The following is a 22,372-nucleotide window of genomic DNA, read 5'->3' on the forward strand; positions in this document are numbered from 1 at the left end:
TGTTTTGACGGTGGAGCGGTTGAAATACGCTGAAAAATGTGGAAGGAGAAGTCACCAGAAAAAAGGGTGGAAATATGGCTCTGGAAAAGCAGGAATTTTGGAAAATCCTGGAATTTTTTTTAACTTAGAAAAGGGGAAGTTGACATTTCCAGAATAGTGGAATGTGTTTAATGGTTTGAATAGGTTGAAAAATGTGGAAGTTTGAAAAATAGCCAATTCATTTGAATGGGAAAAATGTCCCAGAAAACCTGGAATTCTGGGAAATCTGGGAATTTTTAGAATTTGTTTATTTGTTGGAACCAGGGGCGTCACTAGCTTTTAAGGACAGGGGGGGCTTAGCCCCCAGGAGATGCACAGGACGCGAGCGAACGTAGCGCACGAGCACAAAACTTCACAAACGGCTAACAAAGACTTAAAAATTATTAATTGTTATCATTATTATTTAAAAAATGCACGGGACGAAATGAAATGCTCCCCGGGACGATGGCTTTTAACCATTTTTTTTCTTTTTCTTTTAATGTATTTATTAATTTGACATTTTATATTAAATGTCTTGGTTTTTCCTCCCTCTGAAAATCCTATGAAATGTTTAACAAGCCATTCTAACAATACAACAGCTATTAATGTAACAATACAATAAAACAAATATATTTAATGTTTTTTTCATTGTTTTAACATTAGACTAATGTATATTACTTTATATAGATTCTACAAGAGTGATGTGGGCATTTTCTATATGAACAAGTCCAAGGACCGCAGGCAAGGTCGCAGAGAAAATGCGGACTGGATTTTGAGTGATGTGGGCATTTTCTATATGAACAAGTGGAATGGATTGGATACCGACACACTAAAGGGCCTCTCTACCTTAAAGTACCAATGATTGTCACACACACACACTAGGTGTGGTGAAATTTGTCCTCTGCATTTGACCCATCCCTTTGTACACCCCCTGGGAGGTGAGGGGAGCAGTGGGCAGCAGCGGTGCCGTGCCCGGGAATAATTTTTGGTGATTTACGCTATGAAGTGAGGGGAAACTGAGTGAATAATGTCAGGTTATATGATTATTTATTTAAACTCATATTCGGGCCACTTTATAATGAATATGATGGCATGTATTTGTTAAAAAAATCAAATTAAATTAAATTAAAATTATATATTATATATATATATATATATATATATATATATATATATATATGGCCCTGCGATGAGGTGGCGACTTGTCCAGGGTGTACCCCGCCTTCCGCCCGATTGTAGCTGAGATAGGCTCCAGCGCCCCCCGCGACCCCAAAGGGAATAAGCGGTAGAAAATGGATGGATGGATGGATATATATATATATATATATATATATATATATATATAACACCAAATTATTTAGGGGGGCTTGAGCCTAACAACGCCAATGGTTGGAACGCTTTGAATCGGGTGAAACATGTGGAAGGTAGAACCTGCCAAAATCTGGAGAAGAAGAATAAAAATAAGATTAAATAGATGATTTTTGGTGTAGAAACCCATATATGTGAAATGAATCATAGTTAGGCAGTGTCTGCAGAGCACTGCAGGTTAGAAGGGAATCCTGCATGGTGGACAATGTGAGGGAGTCCCGCGGGAATATGACGCGTGCGTCGGCGGAAACGTGCTTCGTGGGGCGTCGGTGTGGGTGTGGGCGTGGGTAGGTGGACGGAGCAGCAGAGGTATAGAAAAGACACACTTCTATATCAGGACATCCCCAGCTGTCCGCGGCAGAAAGCTGAGCAGGTGCTCATTTCCTCCTTTCCTCCTTCCTCGACGCGTCATTACGACACTTTGCAAATCTCCTCATCCGTGACGTCAAACCTGCGGCGTGTTTGCTTTTGGAGCCGATGTTAGATCGCTTTTCTCTCCACTTTCTTCATCACTAAAGGAGGACACAGTCCGCGTCTCTTGTCGGGAAAACTCGCTTGGGAAAGATGAGTCTTTTTGCTTGGATTTGATCAACTCTCCCTCGTCACGGTCACTTTATAATCATGCTGCCAGAGATAAATAAGGTGAGGAAACGTGTTTTTTTTTTGTTTTTTTACATAATTTAAGTTGAATTGATTAGTTCGGTTTTCTTTTTTACTTTATTTATTTATTTATTTTTGTCTTTATAATTGCATTTATTTGTCATTTGTACTAAGCAGTGGTGTCCAAAGTGCGGTCAGGGAGCCATTTTCAGTCTGCAGCCTATTGGCCCACTGCATGCTATAAAAATGACATTAAATAAAAGTATATGTTATTAGATATTACGCAAATATTTGCCTTATCATCTGTAACACCACATTTTCTTCAAATAGCATGTAGCCTAATGACCTAAATCCATTTTATTGCACAAAATTTGCATCCGTCATTTGTACTAAGCAGTGGTGTCCAAAGTGCGGTCAGGGAGCCATTTTCAGTCTACATCCTATTGGCCCACTGCATGCTATAAAAATTACATTAAATAAAAGTATATGTTATTAGATATTATGCAAATGTTAGCATTATCAACTGTAACACCACATTTTCTTCAAATAGCATGTATTGACCTAAATGAGATAGTTGTTTTGCATTTTTATTGCACAAAATCTGCATCCGTTATTTTTTCTGTATACCACTGTGAGTGAAACATGTTTCTACTCTACAAAGTGCATTTTTATCATTAATTTTTTTAATAATGATGTCACTCGGGACAGTCCACCTGTACATCAGATAGGAAAATGCAAATGAGATTAAGTGTTTTTCAATAAGAGTAACCAGAACTTGATTTATTTATTACTTTCTTTCTTTCTTTGTGGCTTTATAATTGTATTTATTTGTCATTTGTATGACGCAGTGGTGTCCAAAGTGCGGTCAGGGAGCCATTTTCAGTCTGCAGCCTATTGGCCCACTATAAAAATGACATTAAATAAAAGTATATGTTATTAGATATTATGCAAACATTTGCCTTATCATCTGTAACACCACATTTTCTTCAAATAGCATGTGACCTAAATCATTTTTATCGCACAAAATCTTCATCCGTTATTTCTTCTGTATACCATTGTTAGTGAAATATGTTTCTACTCTAGATTTTTATCATTCATTTTTTTAATAATGATGTCACTCAAGACAGTCCACTTGTACATCAGATAGGAAAATGCAAATGAGATTAAGTGTTTTTCAATAAGAGTAACCAGAACTTTATTTCTTTATTACTTTCTTTGTGTCTTTATAATTGCATTTATTTGTTATTTGTATTAAGCAGTGGTGTCTAAAGTGTGGTCAGGGAGCCATTTTCAGTCTGCAGCCTATTGGCCGACTGCATGCTATAAAAATGACATTAATTAAAAGTATATGTTATTAGATATTACGCAAATATTTGTCTTATCATCTGTAACACCACATTTTCTTCAAATAACATGTAATGACCTAAATACTTTTTATTGCACAAAATCTGCATCCGTTATTTCTTCTGTATACCACTGTGAGTGAAACATGTTTCTACTCCAGAAAGTACATTTTTATCATTCATTTTTTTAATACTGATGTCACTCGGGACAGTCAGATAGGAAAATGCAAATGAGATTAAGTGTTTTTCAATAAGAGTAACCTGAACTTTATTTCTTTATTACTTTCTTTTTTTCTTTCTTTCTTTCTTTGTGTCTTTATAATTGCATTTATTTGTCATTTGTATTAATCAGTGGTGTCCAAAGTGCGGTCAGGGAGCCATTTTTAGTCTGCAGCCTATTGGCCCACTGCATGCTATAAAAATGACATTAAATAAAAGTATATGTTATGAGATATTACGCAAATGTTAGCCTTATCATCTGTAACACCACATTTTCTTCAAATAGCATGTATTGACCTAAATCCGATAGTTGTTTTGCATTTTTATTGCACAAAATCTGCATCCACTATTTTTTCTGTATACCACTGTGAGTGAAACATGTTTCTACTCTAGAAAGTACATTTTTATCATTCATTTTTTTAATAATGATGTCACTCGGGACAGTCCACCTGTACATCAGATAGGAAAATGCAAATGAGATTAAGCGTTTTTCAATTAGATTAACCTGAACTTTATTTTTTTCTTTCTTTCTTTCTTTCTTTGTGTCTTTATAATTGCATTTATTTGTCATTTGTGTTAAGCAGTGGTGTCCAAAGTGCGGTCAGGGAGCCATTTTCAGTCTGCAGCCTCTTGGCCCACTGCATGCTATAAAAATGACATTAATTAAAAGTATATGTTATTAGATATTACGCAAATATTTGCCTTATCATCTGTAACACCACATTTTCTTCAAATAGCATGTGACCTAAATCATTTTTATCGCACAAAATCTGCATCCGTTATTTCTTCTGTATACCATTGTTAGTGAAACATGTTTCTACTCTAGATTTTTATCATTCATTTTTTTAAATAATGATGTCACTCATGACAGTCCACCTGTACATCATATAGGAAAATGCAAATGAGATTAAGTGTTTTTCAATAAGAGTAACCAGAACTTTATTTCTTTATTACTTTCTTTGTGTCTTTATAATTGCATTTATTTGTCATTTGTATGAAGCAGTGGTGTCCAAAGTGCAGTCAGGGAGCCATTTTCAGTCTGCAGCCTATTGGCCCACTGCATGCTATAAAAATGACATTAAATAAAAGTATATTTTATTAGATATTATGTATGTAGTGTTATGTATGTTTTTTGTTTATTTAATTATTTTATTAGTATGGTTTTTGTGGCCATTTTGGAGACGGCGTGGCAAGGTTGGGAGAGTGGCCGTGCCAGCAATCTGAGGGTTACTGGTTCAATCCCCACCTTCTACCATACCAGTCACGTCCGTAGTGTCCTTGAGCAAGACACTTCACCCTTGCTCCTGATGGGTCCTGGTTAGCGCCTTGCATGGCATGTGTGTGAATGTGTGTGTGAATGGGTGAATGTGGAAATAGTGTCAAAGCGCTTTGAGTTCCTTAAAAAAGGTAGAAAAGCGCTATACAACCCATTTACCATTTTAACGATGCTGGTTAAATTGGCAGAGTTTTATCTTTTATCAACATCAATCTTTATCCAATTACAAAAAATGTTCACCCTTTTTTATTTGTATGAAACCATTTTTTATTATTGAACTAAATGTCCTGCATGTTTTATATTAAAACAAGTTAATTGGAAATAAATTGTTCAATAATTGAATTTTTAGTGCAAAATAACATTCACCTAATTAAAACATATATTAGCATATCTTCATATTGCTGCCTCGAATTTGATCGGATTTTCTCTAGCCCGCACCGGGAACAATGGGAATATATGGGAAAATGTACCATTATAGTCTCATCAGTATCAGAGCAGGAAGGGGCTAGGAATACATTTGCGAAGAAATGTCATATGAAGGGCAGGAGGGCTGCATGTGTACCTAATGTTGTGACCAGTAAGTCTATATTTGGATAACAGAGAAGTTTCCCAGAGTATTCCTGCTGATCTTTACATGTTTCTTCCACAAAGATAGTAATATAAACGTTTGCAATGCATAGATGCCAATTTTATAATAATGCATGTATTAAAAGTCAATTTCTATTTTTGATTTGTTGTACACTCTTACCTTTGCTCCATGTGTTGACCTTGTGACCAAGTGACCGTGCAGAGAGGATCACAATTAGTCAAAGCTGCCCTTATAATTGCACACCTGCTGGGATGATCCTCCATTGTTGACTTTAGGTCTTTTACCCTACAAGACACGGCAACGTAGAATCAGCCGATTACGGCACGTGCAGAGCATCATGTTGCAACACGTGCAAAGTAAACAAACAGACACTGATGAGCCAGGCAAGCGAAAACAAAAAAAACAAATGTACTATTTGACAAATATTATAAATATCACACTAAATGTGTGCTTTCTTCGTATTGGCAGACATTAGTCCGAAATTGGGACCATTTGGGACTCACAGTGAGTTTTTATTAGGCCACTAAAATTAAAGATAGTCTGCATCAAAACATACTAAGAAGATTTAGAGCCACACTGAAGCCAAAATAAAAGCTTATCATAGCACCTCCCAGTGTAAATACCCTAAATTAGCAGGTTTGGTCCAACAACTCTCGATTCGATTCTGATTATTGGGGTGACGATTCGATTCAGAATTGATTCCCGATTGAACACAATTCTCCATTCAAATCAATTCTTGCAATATAAAATATTTTGTATAAAAATGATAACAAAACATTTTCAAAACAGGCTACAGGCTCCTCTTGGTTGCTCATGTATAACGTATATACACGCAGCGTGTAAGCACAGAAATGGCCTAAAAAATGTTTATATATATATATATTTTTTTTTTTTTTTAATGTTTTGCAAGGTGTTATAAGGAGGCCATGCACAATATTAGTTTTTTTGTTATGTTTACGAAAATAGTTGTTTCAATTTTCAAGTTTCTGAAACAAACTATGCGAGAGGTGGTCTATAAATGTGTTTGACTGTACATTGGATTGAGTCTTTCTGTTCATGTTTGGACTCCCCTGTCCTCAGTACTTGGCATCTTTGCCACATGGGTACACATGATGATGTCATACAGTTTTCCCATCATCAGTCCAGGTGAGGTCTAGGAAGTCAGCCTGCCACAGTGACACACATGCCCCCTGGGCTTCAGATTACAACAACACTGAAGATTCCTCGCCCCACCAACCCTTCTTACCATTGATCCCCTTTTTAGTCTGCGCTAATTTGCTGTTACGTCTGCCTCACAATCTGAGGAAAAGCTCCAGATTATTGTTATCATATGTGTGCCATTCGGCCCCGTCTGCGTCGCCCATCCCTGCGCAGGTAGAGTGATCAGTATGTAGCGTTTTCAAATGAGGTTAAGCTTTATTTCAGCCGTATGGAGGCCAACAAAGGCTGGCCCACTGATTAAAAAGGCACATGCGAGCTGGATTGGTGACAAAGCTTAACGATTCCTCCTAAAATAGCTCTAGTCTAGTGCGAACTCCATTGCTTGTGAGCACAGTTGCTTCTCTTGAACACGTCCACGTGTACGTCCGTTGGCAAGCGCACATGTGCAGAGACGGCGGGCCATGAGGGAAAAGTGCATACGAGAGATGGGTTGTTGCTGGGTTTTTAGGGTGTATTTTTAGATCTCGGTGCATTATTTTTAGTAGCGTGGCTGCAGCTATGATGCAGTGTGTTTGTGTGCGGGAGATGAACAATTTCCACGTGTCTTAATCTTCAGATGTTAAAGCATTCCAAATCTGACGAAAAATGTGGCATCAAAACAAAGGGAAACATAAATGCAACAGTAGATATAGCTGTTTAGTGAGTGAAAAGAAGTGAATTACATTTTATTTCAGTGACTTGAAGCACTTTCTATTGAGAAACTCATTATTACCAGAAAATTGTGTATTTACACTAGACTGGGAGTAAGGTGGGTGAAGTGTCTTGCCCAAGGATGCTGAGGATGGCAAAAGCTGGATCTAAACCATGAACCCTGAAGTTCCTGGTCAGTCGAACGCTTTCAACGTTGTAATTCCTTCCACAGACGTCACGCCCGGAAGCCTTTCCCCACAGACAGCCAGCAGAGGGCAGTCGTCTTGGGACAAACCGATCCTGCTTACAGGTCAGATTCTAACCTCTGCTACTTGCTTGAACACGATGTGGACTTTCTTTGGCTCCACGGTGGCTTAATTTGCAGCCGTACTCAATAAAGAAAGCAGAGACTTGGGGTGTAACTGTGTTATTTAGCAAAGAACTACAGACTCAACCGGTGATGGCCTCATAGAGGGGCAACAGAGCTCGGGGAGAATGACTTCTTGGTGGGAGACAAGCATAGGCGGATTTTGCAATGGACAATGTTGCCGACAAGCCAAGGTGCAATCCATGTGAGGGCACCCTTCAAAATAACAAACAAAGAAGAAAAGGCAAGGGGCAAGGGGATCGATTAAATCTGTGATTGCAGGTGAGATACTACGTCACGTAGCTGCATGAACAGATTTGGTGTGTTTTTTCCCTGTGCCTAAGATTGAACTCGGAGTTCCATCATGGACACAATTTTAAAGCTGATCAAAACGTACTTGAAGTTCACTATGTCACAGCAGAATATCTCTGGACTTGCCATCATCAACATCAATCATACAATTGGTAATTTTGTATTAAAGAAGAATAAAAAGGTGTCAGATTTTAGATTGTACTTTACACCTGTACTTCTATTGATTTGATTTGATTCATTAGTATGCGTGTGGTGTAGGATTTGTGCGATTTACATGTGTGTTTACATTTTCATACTTTTAACCTTTTTAGATTTATGACTATGAATTATTAAAATACTATAGAGATCTTAGATAATATAATAACATTTGCTGGGGCAGGGTTACTAAGGTAGGGATCGCACAGGGCGTAAAACTAGCCAGGACTGCCTCTGGAGTCGAGAGTGTCACGAAGTGTTGGTGACGAACCCCAAGATGTAAAGACGGCAGGCTTGGTGCAGGAAAACATAATTTAATGTCCAAAATAAAAGTAAAACACAAACCAGGAACTAGGAGGCAGGAAACAGGACACCAGGAAAACAGGAACTAGAAGACAGCTCTCAGCATACAGGTAAAAGCTACAGCTACAACGACAATACTCCAGCACTGACTGGAGGGCAAATCAGGTCTAAATAGCAGCTGGCTGATTGACACCAGGTGTGGCCAGGTGCCAATCAGCCGCAGCTGAGGGGAAACAGCGCTCAGGGAGACTAGCAGGAAACTGAACCAAAATAAGAGCGCTGACAGGAAATAAAAACAAACAGAAAAAAAACCAAAACATAACTAAACTGTCAGTGACAAACCTGACAGAGAGCAGTGTAACACAGGCATGTTTTGTAATAAATACACGTTACAAATACAGTTGGAGTCGCGCAGGGTATTAATAACACAACAAGACTGATTCACCAACGCGTAGGATTCTTTGTTTAGGCACCCGATTCCACATAAAGACTGCAATATTTTGGAGTGTGTCTGTTAATATTTTTTTTATCTCTTCACCTATAAGGACATATGTGAGGTCAGAGGTCTTACCTCATTTCAAAGGTGTTTTATGTTGAAGAAGTGGACCTATGATTATTTTAATCTACACTTCAAAGAGTTGTGCGTAGATTTTGTTCCACAGTAATTTTTTTAACCAATTTTTTGAGATTGTCTGCAAGATGTTCATTTGTGGATGTATTCCCAGATTGCAAATGAAACTACACTCCACCAAAGTATCATAATGTATCCCTTGAAAATGTAGTTTAAATGTATGTATAGAAGTGATCACCATTATTTTTTTCCAAACACCGTCGAAAATAAACTTCATAAAAAATGTATAGATTCACTCGGTCACAACATTAGGTACACCTGCACACTCTCCTATCGATTTAGTGAGTGCATTAAAAAAAATGCTTTTTAGAGCATTTATCTCGCTGCATGTTGCACATTAAAAGTTATTATGGATGTGTTAAGATTGGATGAAAATAATACTTTATCCTATCTTCTCTTGTGTTTTCTCATAGCTTGAAGCCTCTGGGTTAGAGCTTGACCTAATGTCCAATTAAGTACGTCCACCTCGCTGTGATGTCACAACGTAGCCAGACTGCAAAACCCCGTGAACAGAGGCATCGCTCACATGTCTGATAAAAATCGCTTTAAACCCCTCTGATTTGACGCTTTGGCACTTTTTAACACGAGTATCCAACATTGTAACAACATTTATAAGACTGAATTCATCATACAGTAGGTGCCCTTTAAGGTATTTTAGCATATAAAGTTTATTAGAGAAAAAAAATCCAATAATTAAAAACGTTGCCACTATTAATTATTTGCGGTCAACTTAAGGACAAGAAATAACTAAATGAATAGAAATACTATTTCATTGCAAACATAGAATATGTGTTGATTTATAGAATATTTAAATGAGCCATTATCAACGAAGTTACCATATTTAATTACCGTTAACGTGTTACTCATGAACTGATAAGTGCTTGACTCGCTTGACATGTGTGCAGACAGGTTCAGTTTTTTGACGGTGTGAATGTGACTGTCTGTCTCTATGTGCTTTGTAAGTGACTAATAGCCAGCCCAAAGTTAGCAGAAGAAATGGGATGCATGGATCTTGCATAGTACTCATAAAGTCCCAGTAATTCCAATGGAAGGTTGCTGCATATAATAATGCACTACATCGAGTTTGATAGGAGATTGGAGCTCCTTATGGATGCCGCATGCCTTGCAGTTATTTACAGGCATACAGCTGTAATTATTCCCTTTGCCTGCTCAGGCCCCACCATCTATATTTAGCTCTATCTCTGTGCATCATAAACAAGTTGGCATTACAGCAGCAGGGCAACACACGTGAGATGCAAACATCACATTTATTGTATAGACGGGAAAGCTTTTGTAGCTAATCTGTAATAAGTTTATTTGTGTGAGCTGTAAGGACAGTGTTGTCTCTATTACTTTATATTTTGGGAATGGCGGCTAACAAAGTGAAGGCATGTCCTAAATATGTACCGTAATTCCTCCCTGACACAGATAGACACCTTTTTAAATATCCAATTCTTCCCAGAGAACATGGCCTTGGAGAGCGGTTTAATTTTACCTATCAAGCTCCGACCTAGAGTATGCTCGATGGCAGCCAGAGATGAGCAAGTTGCTGCTCTTCTCCGACCCCCCACAGAGAGCCCACAGAGACACAACACCAGGACCCGGCTTAGCCAGGACCGAGGACTTTGTCCCCGTTAACCCCTGTAACTCCAGCCGCTCCCTGCTGGGGGTTGTGATCACCTGAGCCACAAACTAAAAAGTGATCATCCCATCAAATAGACGATGAAAGGGGTTGTGACAAGTGTGTAAGGACAGTGTGAAAAGGATATCATTCATTAATGGGTCACACTCACTGACCCACTCTCATGATTCTTTTGTGTTTGAAGAATGAGTTGCTCCTCTCATTGAAAAACTCCTTCAAAAACCCTTTTTCAAGGGCCCATATCAGACTATTTCCCAAAATAATGTAAAATTTAGTTTGTCTATGAATGTTCTCATTTATCCAGGTCATTGTCATCTCAGGGCATTTAATGATTAATCGATCGCAACTTGGTTTGTCTAAGAAGACGTTTCACCTCTCATCCGAGTAGGCTTCATCAGTTCATGCTCAAGGACTATGATTGGTCAGATCGAGTCAGACTAGATCTGACCAATCTACAAACGTTTGTAAGTCTATGAGCACGAACTGATGATTGATGAATTACTGATGACGAACTGATGATGAACTGATGACTTAGACTTAGATTGATCAGAGCTAGTCTGACTATCTTACTAGCCTGTTCGAATGAGCGGCGAAACGTCTTCTAAGACAAACCAAACAGTCCAGTTGCGATCGATTGAAAATCTAATTTGATGATGGAATTGTGTGTGTCTGTGGTGGGTACACTTTTATAGGTAAAATCAAGCAATAACAATGTTCCATACCTGTGTTGCTGCATTGGCTCAAGCACTTGGCAGGCAAACTGGCGTATTCATAGAAGACTGCCTCTAAGTAATTTCCCATGCCAGCAAAGCAAACATGTCTGATAAAAATCGCTTTAAAGTAAGGCTCAACTTTTCAAGCTAGTTAAATTTGCCATATACTGTACATGCTACTGATTAGCATTAGCAATTTATACAAAGCGATTTCAACACCTCCAAATTTGGTAAAGAAAACAACAACTAAGATTCACATTATAATCAAACAGCCGGTGTGTAATAAGTACAATACTTACAGTATCAACACTCTGTTGGACTCAACAAAAGACAAGACTGGTACATTCAAAGACTCCTTCCTGACTATTGCAACATACCTAGGACAAACTGAAATGAATGCATACCGCAATTTCCAGTCTACTTATTTCCCCATGCTTTCAACCCTACGCTTTATACAATGCTGTGGATAATTAAGATTGTTCCTGATATACAAGCTTCACGTAATGCCAATTAATTTTGCCTCGTCACAGTGGACCAATGAAATTGTTCATATTAAATCAAACGCATTCACACAGTTATTCAGTCAGCCATTTAGCGTGTTATGGACTCAACATCACCATGGAGAAGAAACAATGAAATGCAGTCGACACAGCCCCAAACTCAGTCATCGAAAAAAGAAAAAACGCGCTCCTGAATGTTGTGTTACAGGCACTGTCTTTTGGTAAATGTGTAAATACACACAAGTGCCTGTGTAAATATTTCATGTTTCAATGTGTTCGCCTGCGACTTATAGACTTGTGCGGCCAATATATATGTAAAAAAAAATCTATAATGTCCAAAAATTGCGGCTTATAACCCGGAAATTATTGTATTTGTAAATGAGACTCACAAGTTTAAGAACACAAGATGTAACAACTGGACAGCACAGGTATCATAATCAGCTCCACGTTAAATACCAAGTTGACATTTAATTATTAAACACTATGTGTTCAACACATTAACATTTATTTTCCACAAGAACACACAAAAGTAGTACCGATACCAATTCCCAGGTACCCGGAATTGGCACTGTATCGGTTCAAATGTGAAAGGTGCACATCTATAGTTTATAGTTTCAATGTTAATGAAATAAATAATAGTACATTTTCCATAATAGGGGCCTGTTAACTATGGAAAATTATTACAATCATGTCACCCCATTATACTTCTTTCTCTGTATCCTATTTATGTCTTCCTAAGAGCAGGCGTCCTCTGTACTGGACATTATGATTTGCATAACAGGACTGTAAAACTAAGGATATCAGTAGTTAAACCTGTTCTTCTTACTTGCAGAAGTTTGGCCCAGGAGGAGGGACTTTGCCTCAGCTGGAGCCTCAAGTGGTCCAGGTGGTAGTCAGCAATGCCAAGAACCAGCAGCAGCAGACCGACAACACCCTACCCCAAATTGTCAACAAGGGGGTCCAGAACCACTATCAGACAAACACAGTAAGCGTAACTTAAATTCTGCTGTTGACCATATTAGTCAGGAACAGATTTGGATAGCGTGTAGGATTGCATCTTGACAGTCCCTGTGTGTAGTCATCGATATGCATGTAATAGCCGAGCGTGGACGCAGGAGATGACACACAGATGAATGTCTCTATGAACAGGTTGGGAGGCCGAAGCCCACTCAGCAATTCACTATGCGGTTCGGAGCAGCAATGGATAAAATGTCACGCAACAGTATCTTCAGCAACAAGTCAGATAAAGAAAAGTCGCACGAGGGACACAGACTACCCTTGTCTCCCACAGGTATGAAGGAAATACCTCAAAATAATCTTCATCATTGAGCTGATGGTTGAAAATAACATGTTGGCATCAGCGTGCTTGTTCACACTCCTCTGCTTTTGGCGGGCTGATCAATATGACGACATGACTCATTTGGTCCTCCTCCTCTGCTTCTTCTTCCACCTCGCTAACAGTCGCTCTCAACAACTTCCAAGATCGTCTGACTGAGTTTGAGAAGGATGAGATCATGGACTATGCCGAGATCTGGTTCCTGGGTCTGGGCTGTCAGAAGATCGAGGCTTCCCAGGCGGCACCACAGAACGGTGGCTATGATGACGACCATGGCAGCTACATCAGGGTAAAGTGTCCTGATACTGTCTAAATGTCTCTTTGTCATACTTGCCAACCCTCCCGGATTTTCCGGGAGACTCCCGAAATTCAGCGCCTCTCCCGAAAACCTCCCGGGACAAATTTTCTCCCGAAATTCAGGCGGAGCTGGAGGCCACGCCCCCTCCAGCTCCATGCGCACCTAAGTCTGCTTTCCCACGATATAAACAGTGTCCCTGCCCAATCACATTATAACTGTAGAATGATCGAGGGCGAGTTCTTGGTTTCTTATGTGGGTTTATTTTTAGGCAGTTTCATTAACGTCCTCCCAGCGCGGTAACAACACACAACAGCAGCAGTCACGTTTTTTGTCTACCGTAAAGCAGTTCATCTGCCGTAAACAGCAATGTTGTGACACTCTTAAACAGGACAATAGTGCCATCTATAACATCAATAACATATACGGCTTTTAGAGAGTGCAGTGCACAACTGCGCACACAACAAGGAGACGAAGCAGAAGAACGAGGAAGATACAGCCATAGCGACGCAGACGACGAGTAAGATGAAGAAATACGCTTTGTTGCACCTTTCCTGCCTGAGTCCGGCGATTAGTTTCAAATCTTGCTTTATTGATTGCTTGCACACAGCCAATCCAACACAAAACAAACTAGTCCCCGCCCGCACTCGCGCTACCGCTCCCTCTCTTCTCTCGCCCACACACTCACTGACGTCACTCACCTCACATGCTCACCTATTAAAGGGCCACACACACACATACGCTACTCTCATAACAGCTTGTAAGTTCCAAGCCGCAGCTGCGATTGGACCTGGATAGCCTCCGGGAAGAAGTAGTGGACTACCAAGTGCTTGGCACTGAAGATCTTCCTCAGGAAGCAAAGATTGACCGGTTTTGGGCCATGCTAGGGAGGGATGGAAAATTCCAGACTCTAATGCATTTGATGAAAGCACTTTTGTGCGTGCCACACATCAATGCATCATCAGAGAGGGTGTTCAGCATGGTTAGAAAAATAGTGACAGAGAATAGAACAAGGATGGACAATTCAACCCTTAACTCAACAATGACTAGATGAGTGTTATGTGTGTGTATATGTGTAAATAAATGAACACTGAAATTCAAGTATTTATTTTATTTATATATACATATATATATAATAATATATATATATATATATATATATATATATATATATATATATATATATATATATATATATATATATATATATATATATAGCTAGAATTCACTGAAAGTCAAGTATTTCTTAGATATATATATATATATATATATATATGTGTGTATATATATATATATATATATATATATATATATATATATATATATATATATATATATATATATATATACAGTATATATATATATACATATATATATATGAAATACTTGACTTGGTGAATTCTAGCTGTAAATATACTCCTCCCCTCTTAAACACGCCCCCGCCCCACCCCCGACCACGCCCACACCACCCCCCTCCCCCCACCTCCCGAAATCGGAGGTCTCAAGGTTGGCAAGTATGCTCTTTGTCCCATTAAATGTCCATCTGAACATTTCACTATTTGATCTATGCCTGTGATTCCCAACTGGTGGGTCGTGATCAGTGTTACAAAACAACATCAACACAAAACTGCCGTTGTTAGGTTGGAGATACAGGCCCTACTTCAATACCACTGATGTAAAAGGCAGGAACGTACATATAGGCTCAGGCCAATAGTCAATAAATCAATTAATCGAACAATAAATGAAAATGAACTTGATAATTTTACTGTCATTGATAGGTTACAATGTTCGTGTGTCTTCATTTTCTCTGTGTCTGCGCTTTCATGGTGCAAGAGGGTTCTCTCTGTGCATCGCTCGCAGCACCTTCATTGCGTAGCAGAATAAAATAAACTTAGTGCAGGGGTGTCAAACGTACGGCAGGTTTTATCCGGCCCGCGGGATGAGTTTCCTAAGTATATAAATGAGCCGAAATTTTTGAATGAAAGAAACTGCTGTTCTAAATGTGTCCACTTGATGTCACAGTAGCAATTATTTGTATCTTTATAGATTATGCTACATATGTTAAAAAAAAATAAACCACATGATTTTAATACACCAGTCGAGGAAAATTAGAAAACTACATTAATAACATCCTGTAATTTGATTTTGATGGTTTTTTTTATCTTGATAGATTAAAAATTAACACCAATGAGTTAATTAACTGATGAACATTATCACATCATTTGTTCAGAAAGTATAAGTAACGACAAATAAAGCTAGAATACCATTAACCGCAACATGTAAGTGTAAAAAAAAAAAATAACAGCATTATGATTTGTACATTTTCAGAATGTGCTTGTTCTATGTTTAAAAAAAGAAAACAATCTGAAGTTGTCTTTATTTTTAAGTTATCGTGCCGTGATTTTACCAGTCCGGCCCACTTGGGAGTAGATCTTTCTCCATGTGGCCCCCAATCTAAAATGAGTTTGACACCCCTGATTTAGTGAATCCTCTTGTCAGTCATCCACAATCTTTGTCTGCGTGGGCAGAAGCGGGACCACTAGCTTACACCCGCAGGATGCACAGAAAGATGATTGCGAAGCCTAATGTCTGGTGTGGGAATATTTCGGCTTCAAACGAAATAAGCTCATGAGCCCATCCACAAATATAATTCTGGCCCTTGGACAAATGTAATTGAGGACCCCTGCTGTGTCGTGACGTGTGGGCCTTTTTAATTTGCAGTTACTGTATACATAGTTATTTACTATTATTAACTATAAGTAACAAGGCTGGGACTCTCAAGGTACCACACGATGCAATATGATTTGCAATAGTCGGTTTACGATAACGAGAATAACATGGTATGTCAATGCTGCAATATGGATAATAAAACAAAGAAACAATCAATTTCATAGTTTATATTTTGTATATTGTATAGGCACAGCAAGACTTGGTGTTTTGATATATTGTCACATATTTATATTTGATCATGTAGTTGTTCTTACACACTGTGTGCTCAACATAGAAAAATGTGAAATGCCCAATTTTGTAGCATTGTTTATTTTACGACGTTTTTACATTGTCTTCTGAAATATATTTTGCATGTGTTTTTTGGGGGTTTTAATTTAAAATTAGTGCAAAAAGTCTCAGGGTGAGACCCGTTGAAAATCCCTGTCGAGCCAATCCTTGATTGATTAATATAGTAGGTTCTGAGAGGCGTGTCCCATATAGTGTATGTATTCAAATGCACTAACTGGATGCAATGAAACATTACATTAATGCAGTGTTTTTCAACCTTTTTTGAGCCAAGGCACATTTTTTGCATTGAAAAAATCCGGAGGCACACCACCAGCAGAAATCATTAAAAAACGAAACTCAGTTGACATTAAAAAGTCGTCGCAATTTTTGGATGTGAATTTAAAGCATAACCAACCATCACTATAGCTCTTGTCTCAAAGTAGGTGTGCTGTCACCACCACCTGTCACATCACACCCTGACTTATATTGAGTTGTTTGCTGTTTTCCTGTGTGTAGTGTTTTAGTTCTTGTCTTGCGCTCCTATTTTGGTGGCTTTTTCTCTTTTTTTGGTATTTTCCTGTAGCAGTTTCATGTCTTCCTTTGAGCGATATTTCCCACATCTACTTTGTTTTAGCAATCAAGACTATTTCAGTTGTTGCTATCCTTCTTTGTGGGGACATTGTTGATTGTCAAGTCATGTTCGGATGTACATTGTGGATGCCGTCTTTGCGCCACAGTAAGTCTTTGCTGTCGTCCAGCATTCTGTTTTTGTTTACTTTGTAGCCAGTTCAGTTTTAGTTTTGTTCAATGCTTTTTCTTAAGGGCACTCACCTTTTGTTTATTTTTGGTTTAAGCATTAGACACATTTTTACCTGCACACTGCCTCCCGCTGTTTTTGACATCTACAAAGCAATTAGCTACCGGCCGCTACCTACTGATATGGAAGAGTATTACACGGTTACTCTGCCGAGCTCTAGACAGCACAGACACTCAACAACAACACATAATTTGCAGACTATAATTACTGGTATGCAAAAAATATTTTTAACCCAAATAGGTGAAATTAGACAATATCCCACGGCACACAAGACTGTATCTCATGGCACACTAGTTAAAAAACACTGCATTAATGAACACATGCTTGTGTGAGTTTTACCTCTCAATATTATTGTCCAGGTCAGCAGAAACTTGCACGGTTCTTTTCTTTGCTTTGTTCCAGGTGCTGCACGACCACATTGCCTACAGATTTGAAGTGCTGGAGGTGATTGGAAAGGGCTCCTTCGGGCAGGTGCTCAAATGCCTGGACCACAAGAACAACGAACTTGTAGCGGTCAAAATGATACGTAACAAGAAGAGGTACATGTTAGGAAAATTTATCATTTTACTAGAAGAGGACATATTAGGAAATACTGTGTCACATCAAAAGTGTAAAAGCTGTCACATGATTTAGGATGACAAGTCCTGAGTCTGAATTTATGGTTAACAGAACATTTGCTCGTTAGGTTTCATCACCAGGCTCTGGTTGAGCTGAAAATCCTGGACGTGATAAAGAGGAAAGATAAAGACAACCTTCACAACGTCATACACATGAAGGAGTACTTCTACTTCCGAAATCACCTCTGCATCTCCTTTGAGCTTCTCGGGTAGGTGCATGCTCATGTGGCTCTTTAACATAGAAGACATTGGTGCAATTATGTTGATCCTAAAGGGGCATCTTTATAGGGATGGGCACCAAATTTGGTACTTTTATAGGTATTGACCGAAGTCCGTCGATACTACACGGTACCGATCAAATCAAACTTTATTTATAAAGCACTTTTCATACATAAAAGAAATGCAAAACAAAGTGCTTTACAGATTAAAAAAACAATGCCCCTATGACCCACCTCCCCCATCATCAGTCATATACACACATGCACACACTCAATGCATGGCTGAGTACTAAGAGGCCAGGTGAAGAAACACTATCACAGGAGCCGTCTACACCGGGAGGTCACCAGACCACTGCCAACAGGATGCTGACACAAAGGACCCCCACGTATAATCCCTGATGCAGAGGGCTCCCTCTGAGGAATGCTGGAAAGTAAAAATATTAAAACGTGTACAAATAGTCAGAACTATGATTAGAAATAAAGTATAAAGCAAGAGTCAAGCTGAGATAGGCTCCAGCGCCCCCCGCGACCCCAAAGGGAATAAGCGGTAGAAAATGGATGGATGGATGGATTATCTATCATAAATAATAAAAAATAAAAAGTAAATTATGGATGACTTCAATTAATGAATATTAAATAAAAGCCAAATAAAAAAGCCTGTCCTTAAAAACATTAACATTCTCTGCAGCCCTAAAGTCCTATGGCAAGCTGTTCCATAGATGGTGGGCATATTAGTGGAAAGATTGTCCTAACTTTTTAAATAATTAGTAGACGAGTGCTGGAGGTTCTCAGGGTCTGCCAGGGTTCGTAGGATAAAAGCAAATCTGAAGGTAAAAAGGAGAAGAAGAAGAAGAAAACTGAGCGTCAGCTCAAGCACTCACAGCAGATTCCGCCAAAGTGAAAATTTTACATGAAAGCCACTCAAAAGTACAGTAAGGCTCCACTTTTCAAAATGCGCTAGCATGATGCAAATTTACATGGACTTGCCATAGACATACTAAAGATTAGCATTAACAATTTTACCCATCGATTTTAACACCTCCAAAATTGGTAATGAAAACTACAACGAAGATGCACGTTACAATCAAACAGCTGGAGTGCAATAAGTACAATACTTAACAGTATAAACACTTTGACTCAACAAAAGAATAGATTGGCACATTCAACTTAATGGCAAAGACTACTTCCTGGCTAAGGCACTACTGTCATCTTCTGCAAACGTCTTGGAATTGCAACTGCATGCAAAGTCCACTATATAATACAGTACAGTTCTTGCAATTGAAACACAAAAGTGTAAGAAATAACAAGATAAGTGCAGCTCAGTGTTCAATATTAAATAAAAAATAAAACACTATAGTTTCTTTATACCACAACATTAATGAACACATTTGAGCACACACAAAAGTACCAAAAATGTATACCGCTGAATAATTCCTAATTACCGGTTATTAGTGCCATATGGATTCAAATGTGAAAGGTGTCCATCCCTACATCTCAGTGGAGTTTAGTCATGTTTTTGCACTTCACACTTCAGTGCGTCATGGGTTAAGTCATCAGCAGTGTTCCTTTGACCTCGCTATACTGCTATCTATCTGAGGGAGGAGATACGTTTTGTGTGTGCCTTTAAACGGAGGAGCTTTAGAGGACGCCTTGGACTACCACCTTGTCTTACGTTACCGTCACCAAATCCTTGATTAGAGGCCTATCTCTTACCCCTTCTTGCTTCACGGTGCGAAGGCTCCAGTTACAAGCTCATCACAACAGCAGGAGGACACTGGTCGCGTATTATTTCCAAGCGGAGGGAACCCCATTAAGATGTATTCCAATGTGAAGTGGCTATAAGGGTTTGAAGAAGAAAAACGTTGTCATTTCTTTCGTCAGGGTCAACTTATACGAGCTCATCAAAAAGAACAACTTCCAGGGCTTCAGTGTGGCTCTCATCCGTCGCTTCACCCACGCTCTCCTCAGGTGCCTGCAGATGCTGCACAGAGAGAAGATCATTCACTGCGACCTCAAGCCGGTATTGATAAGCAGATCACTCTTCTATTACACTGTAGTAGCAATATAATAACAAAAAACAACATACCATGCATTAGACATGAATTTGTCTACCAATTTTTTTCATTGACTTCAACAATAGCGGGAGCCATCTTGTGGAGCATTATGGTATTACAAGAGGATGGTGCAAAATAAACATGTACTTTTCTTCCTTTAACAGGAAAACATCCTTTTGTCTCAGAAAGGAGCAGGAAACATCAAGGTGGTGGATTTTGGATCCAGCTGTTACGAGCAACAAAGAGGTGAGAGCATGTGACCAACACATGACCCAATCACACTTTATCACAGCAGCTTTTTTTTTTACTAGCCAGGGCATATTCTATCCATCCATCCATTTTTTACCACTTGTCCCTTATGGGGTCGCGGGGACTGCTGGAGCCTATTTTAGCTGCACACGGGCGGAAAGCGGGGTACACCCTGGACAAGTCGCCACCTCACCTTGTAAAATAAAATGACTTTATTAATAATGACATACATTTTTGTATATTACACTAATTGTATTTGTCATCTGTAACACAAAGCTAAAATGTGGATCTTTTGTTCAGACAGCGTTGCATAAATTGCCCTACATTGGATTGGTTTTAACATCTTTAATGCATACAGTCCAACCTATACCTTTATGAGGTATATCTTTATGAGGTAAATATATGTCATACAACAGTAATAATGTATTCGCTGCTGTGCATACTTTTACCCCAGCCACAAACAAAATATTGAGACCATGTTATTAGGAAGTAACTCCTCTGCTTCAGCATGAACCACTCTAATCTACAACCACAATCATAACAATTTGACAACATTAAACAAACTGATTCCCCTACACATCGGATCCCTTTTTTGAGCATTTAAGCCCGCTGATTAATACACGTGCAAACTGACTACCGTAGTTTGTTACTCGCAATGTTTGGCCGTACCTTAAAGGAGATGGCATACTAAAAAAAAGTGGGTGAAAACATATTGCATTGGCTTACTGTTTGCATGCATTGATTGCAATTGTTATTATTGTCAAACTTGCAAGACCCTTAAGTCTCACCTCACCGCTTGTGTATGGCCTGTAGTGTACACCTACATCCAGAGCCGCTTCTACCGCTCCCCAGAGGTCATCCTGGGTCACCCCTACAGCATGGCCATTGACATGTGGAGTCTGGGCTGCATCCTGGCTGAGCTCTACACCGGATACCCTCTCTTCCCTGGGGAGAGCGAAGTGGAGCAGATAGCTTGTATCATGGAGGTGTGGATGTGATGAAACACTCAACTGTTCATTAACATTTCACATACGCTTATTCGGTACATTTTTTTTGTTTTGTTTGCAGGTTCTTGGGATGCCTCCCAGTGATTTTGTTCAGTCTGCTTCAAGGAGGAGGTTGTTCTTTGGTAAGAACTCATCTTCTGCTGATTTGCTTCAACCTGTTTGTGCCAGTCATTGGCTGCTGTGGATAAAGTGTTGACCATATTTGGTCAGTTTGGACCCGGTCTACTTGATTATAAGGGAATATAACATTTTGATTGTCTTAGGGAATTTAGAGGGGGGGTGCACAAAGAAAGGTTAATGTTTTGAATTTTAGGTAAGGCAATACTGCAAATTTTGATGTTGTTCTGAGAGCAAGTAAGTTTGATTGATTGATTGAGACTTTTATTAGTAGGTTGCACAGTGAAGTACATATTCCGTACAATTGACCATTAAATGGTAACACCCGAATAAGTTTTTCAACTTGTTTAAGTCGGGGTCCACTTAAATTGATTCATGATAGAGATATATACTATCAGATATATACTATCATCATAATACAGTCATCACACAAGATCATCACATTGAATTATTTACATTATTTACAATTATTTACATTATTTACAATAACAACAAGGCCGAATACTTTTAACTTAAGATTTTTTTAGGATCGTTAGGTGATTTTGCTTTTAATTTGTTGGTCATGATTGTAAACACAGGACTATATACATATATATATATATATATGTATGTGTGGGGGAAAAAATCACAAGACTATTTCATCTCTACAGGCCTGTTTCATGAGGGGGGGTACCCTCAATCGTCAGGAGATTTTCTCCTGACGATTGAGGGTACCCCCCCTCATGAAACAGGCCTGTA

General features: G+C 38.9%; 1 protein-coding gene and 1 long non-coding RNA gene across 3 annotated transcripts in view; one reads left to right on the forward strand and one right to left on the reverse strand.

Annotated features, from left to right (window-relative positions):
* The first annotated feature begins 1,682 nt into the window (after positions 1-1,682).
* dyrk4 (dual-specificity tyrosine-(Y)-phosphorylation regulated kinase 4) overlaps positions 1,683-22,372 on the forward strand; it is a 29,530-nt gene continuing 8,840 nt past the window's right edge. The window contains exons 1-11 of one of the 2 annotated variants that reach the window (XM_061970186.2): positions 1,683-2,028; positions 7,497-7,574; positions 12,760-12,912; positions 13,077-13,218; positions 13,389-13,552; positions 17,775-17,911; positions 18,058-18,198; positions 20,089-20,227; positions 20,426-20,507; positions 21,324-21,496; positions 21,579-21,639. In XM_061970186.2, coding sequence (XP_061826170.1) covers positions 2,008-2,028; positions 7,497-7,574; positions 12,760-12,912; positions 13,077-13,218; positions 13,389-13,552; positions 17,775-17,911; positions 18,058-18,198; positions 20,089-20,227; positions 20,426-20,507; positions 21,324-21,496; positions 21,579-21,639 — 1,291 coding nt within the window. In that variant the 5' untranslated portion in view covers positions 1,683-2,007. The remainder of the gene's footprint in view (positions 2,029-7,496; positions 7,575-12,759; positions 12,913-13,076; positions 13,219-13,388; positions 13,553-17,774; positions 17,912-18,057; positions 18,199-20,088; positions 20,228-20,425; positions 20,508-21,323; positions 21,497-21,578; positions 21,640-22,372) is intronic. The other variant, XM_061970185.2, reaches the window with a different exon arrangement.
* On the reverse strand, positions 5,248-20,816 carry LOC133612616 (uncharacterized). Its single transcript, XR_009816133.1, has 4 exons — positions 20,294-20,816; positions 19,921-20,188; positions 17,712-17,855; positions 5,248-5,698 (listed from the first exon to the last, which is right to left on the reverse strand). It is a non-coding gene; the product is annotated as an uncharacterized lncRNA (long non-coding RNA).

Source organism: Nerophis lumbriciformis, linkage group LG10 (genome assembly GCF_033978685.3).
Source record: "Nerophis lumbriciformis linkage group LG10, RoL_Nlum_v2.1, whole genome shotgun sequence".
Classification (NCBI taxonomy): domain Eukaryota; kingdom Metazoa; phylum Chordata; class Actinopteri; order Syngnathiformes; family Syngnathidae; genus Nerophis; species Nerophis lumbriciformis.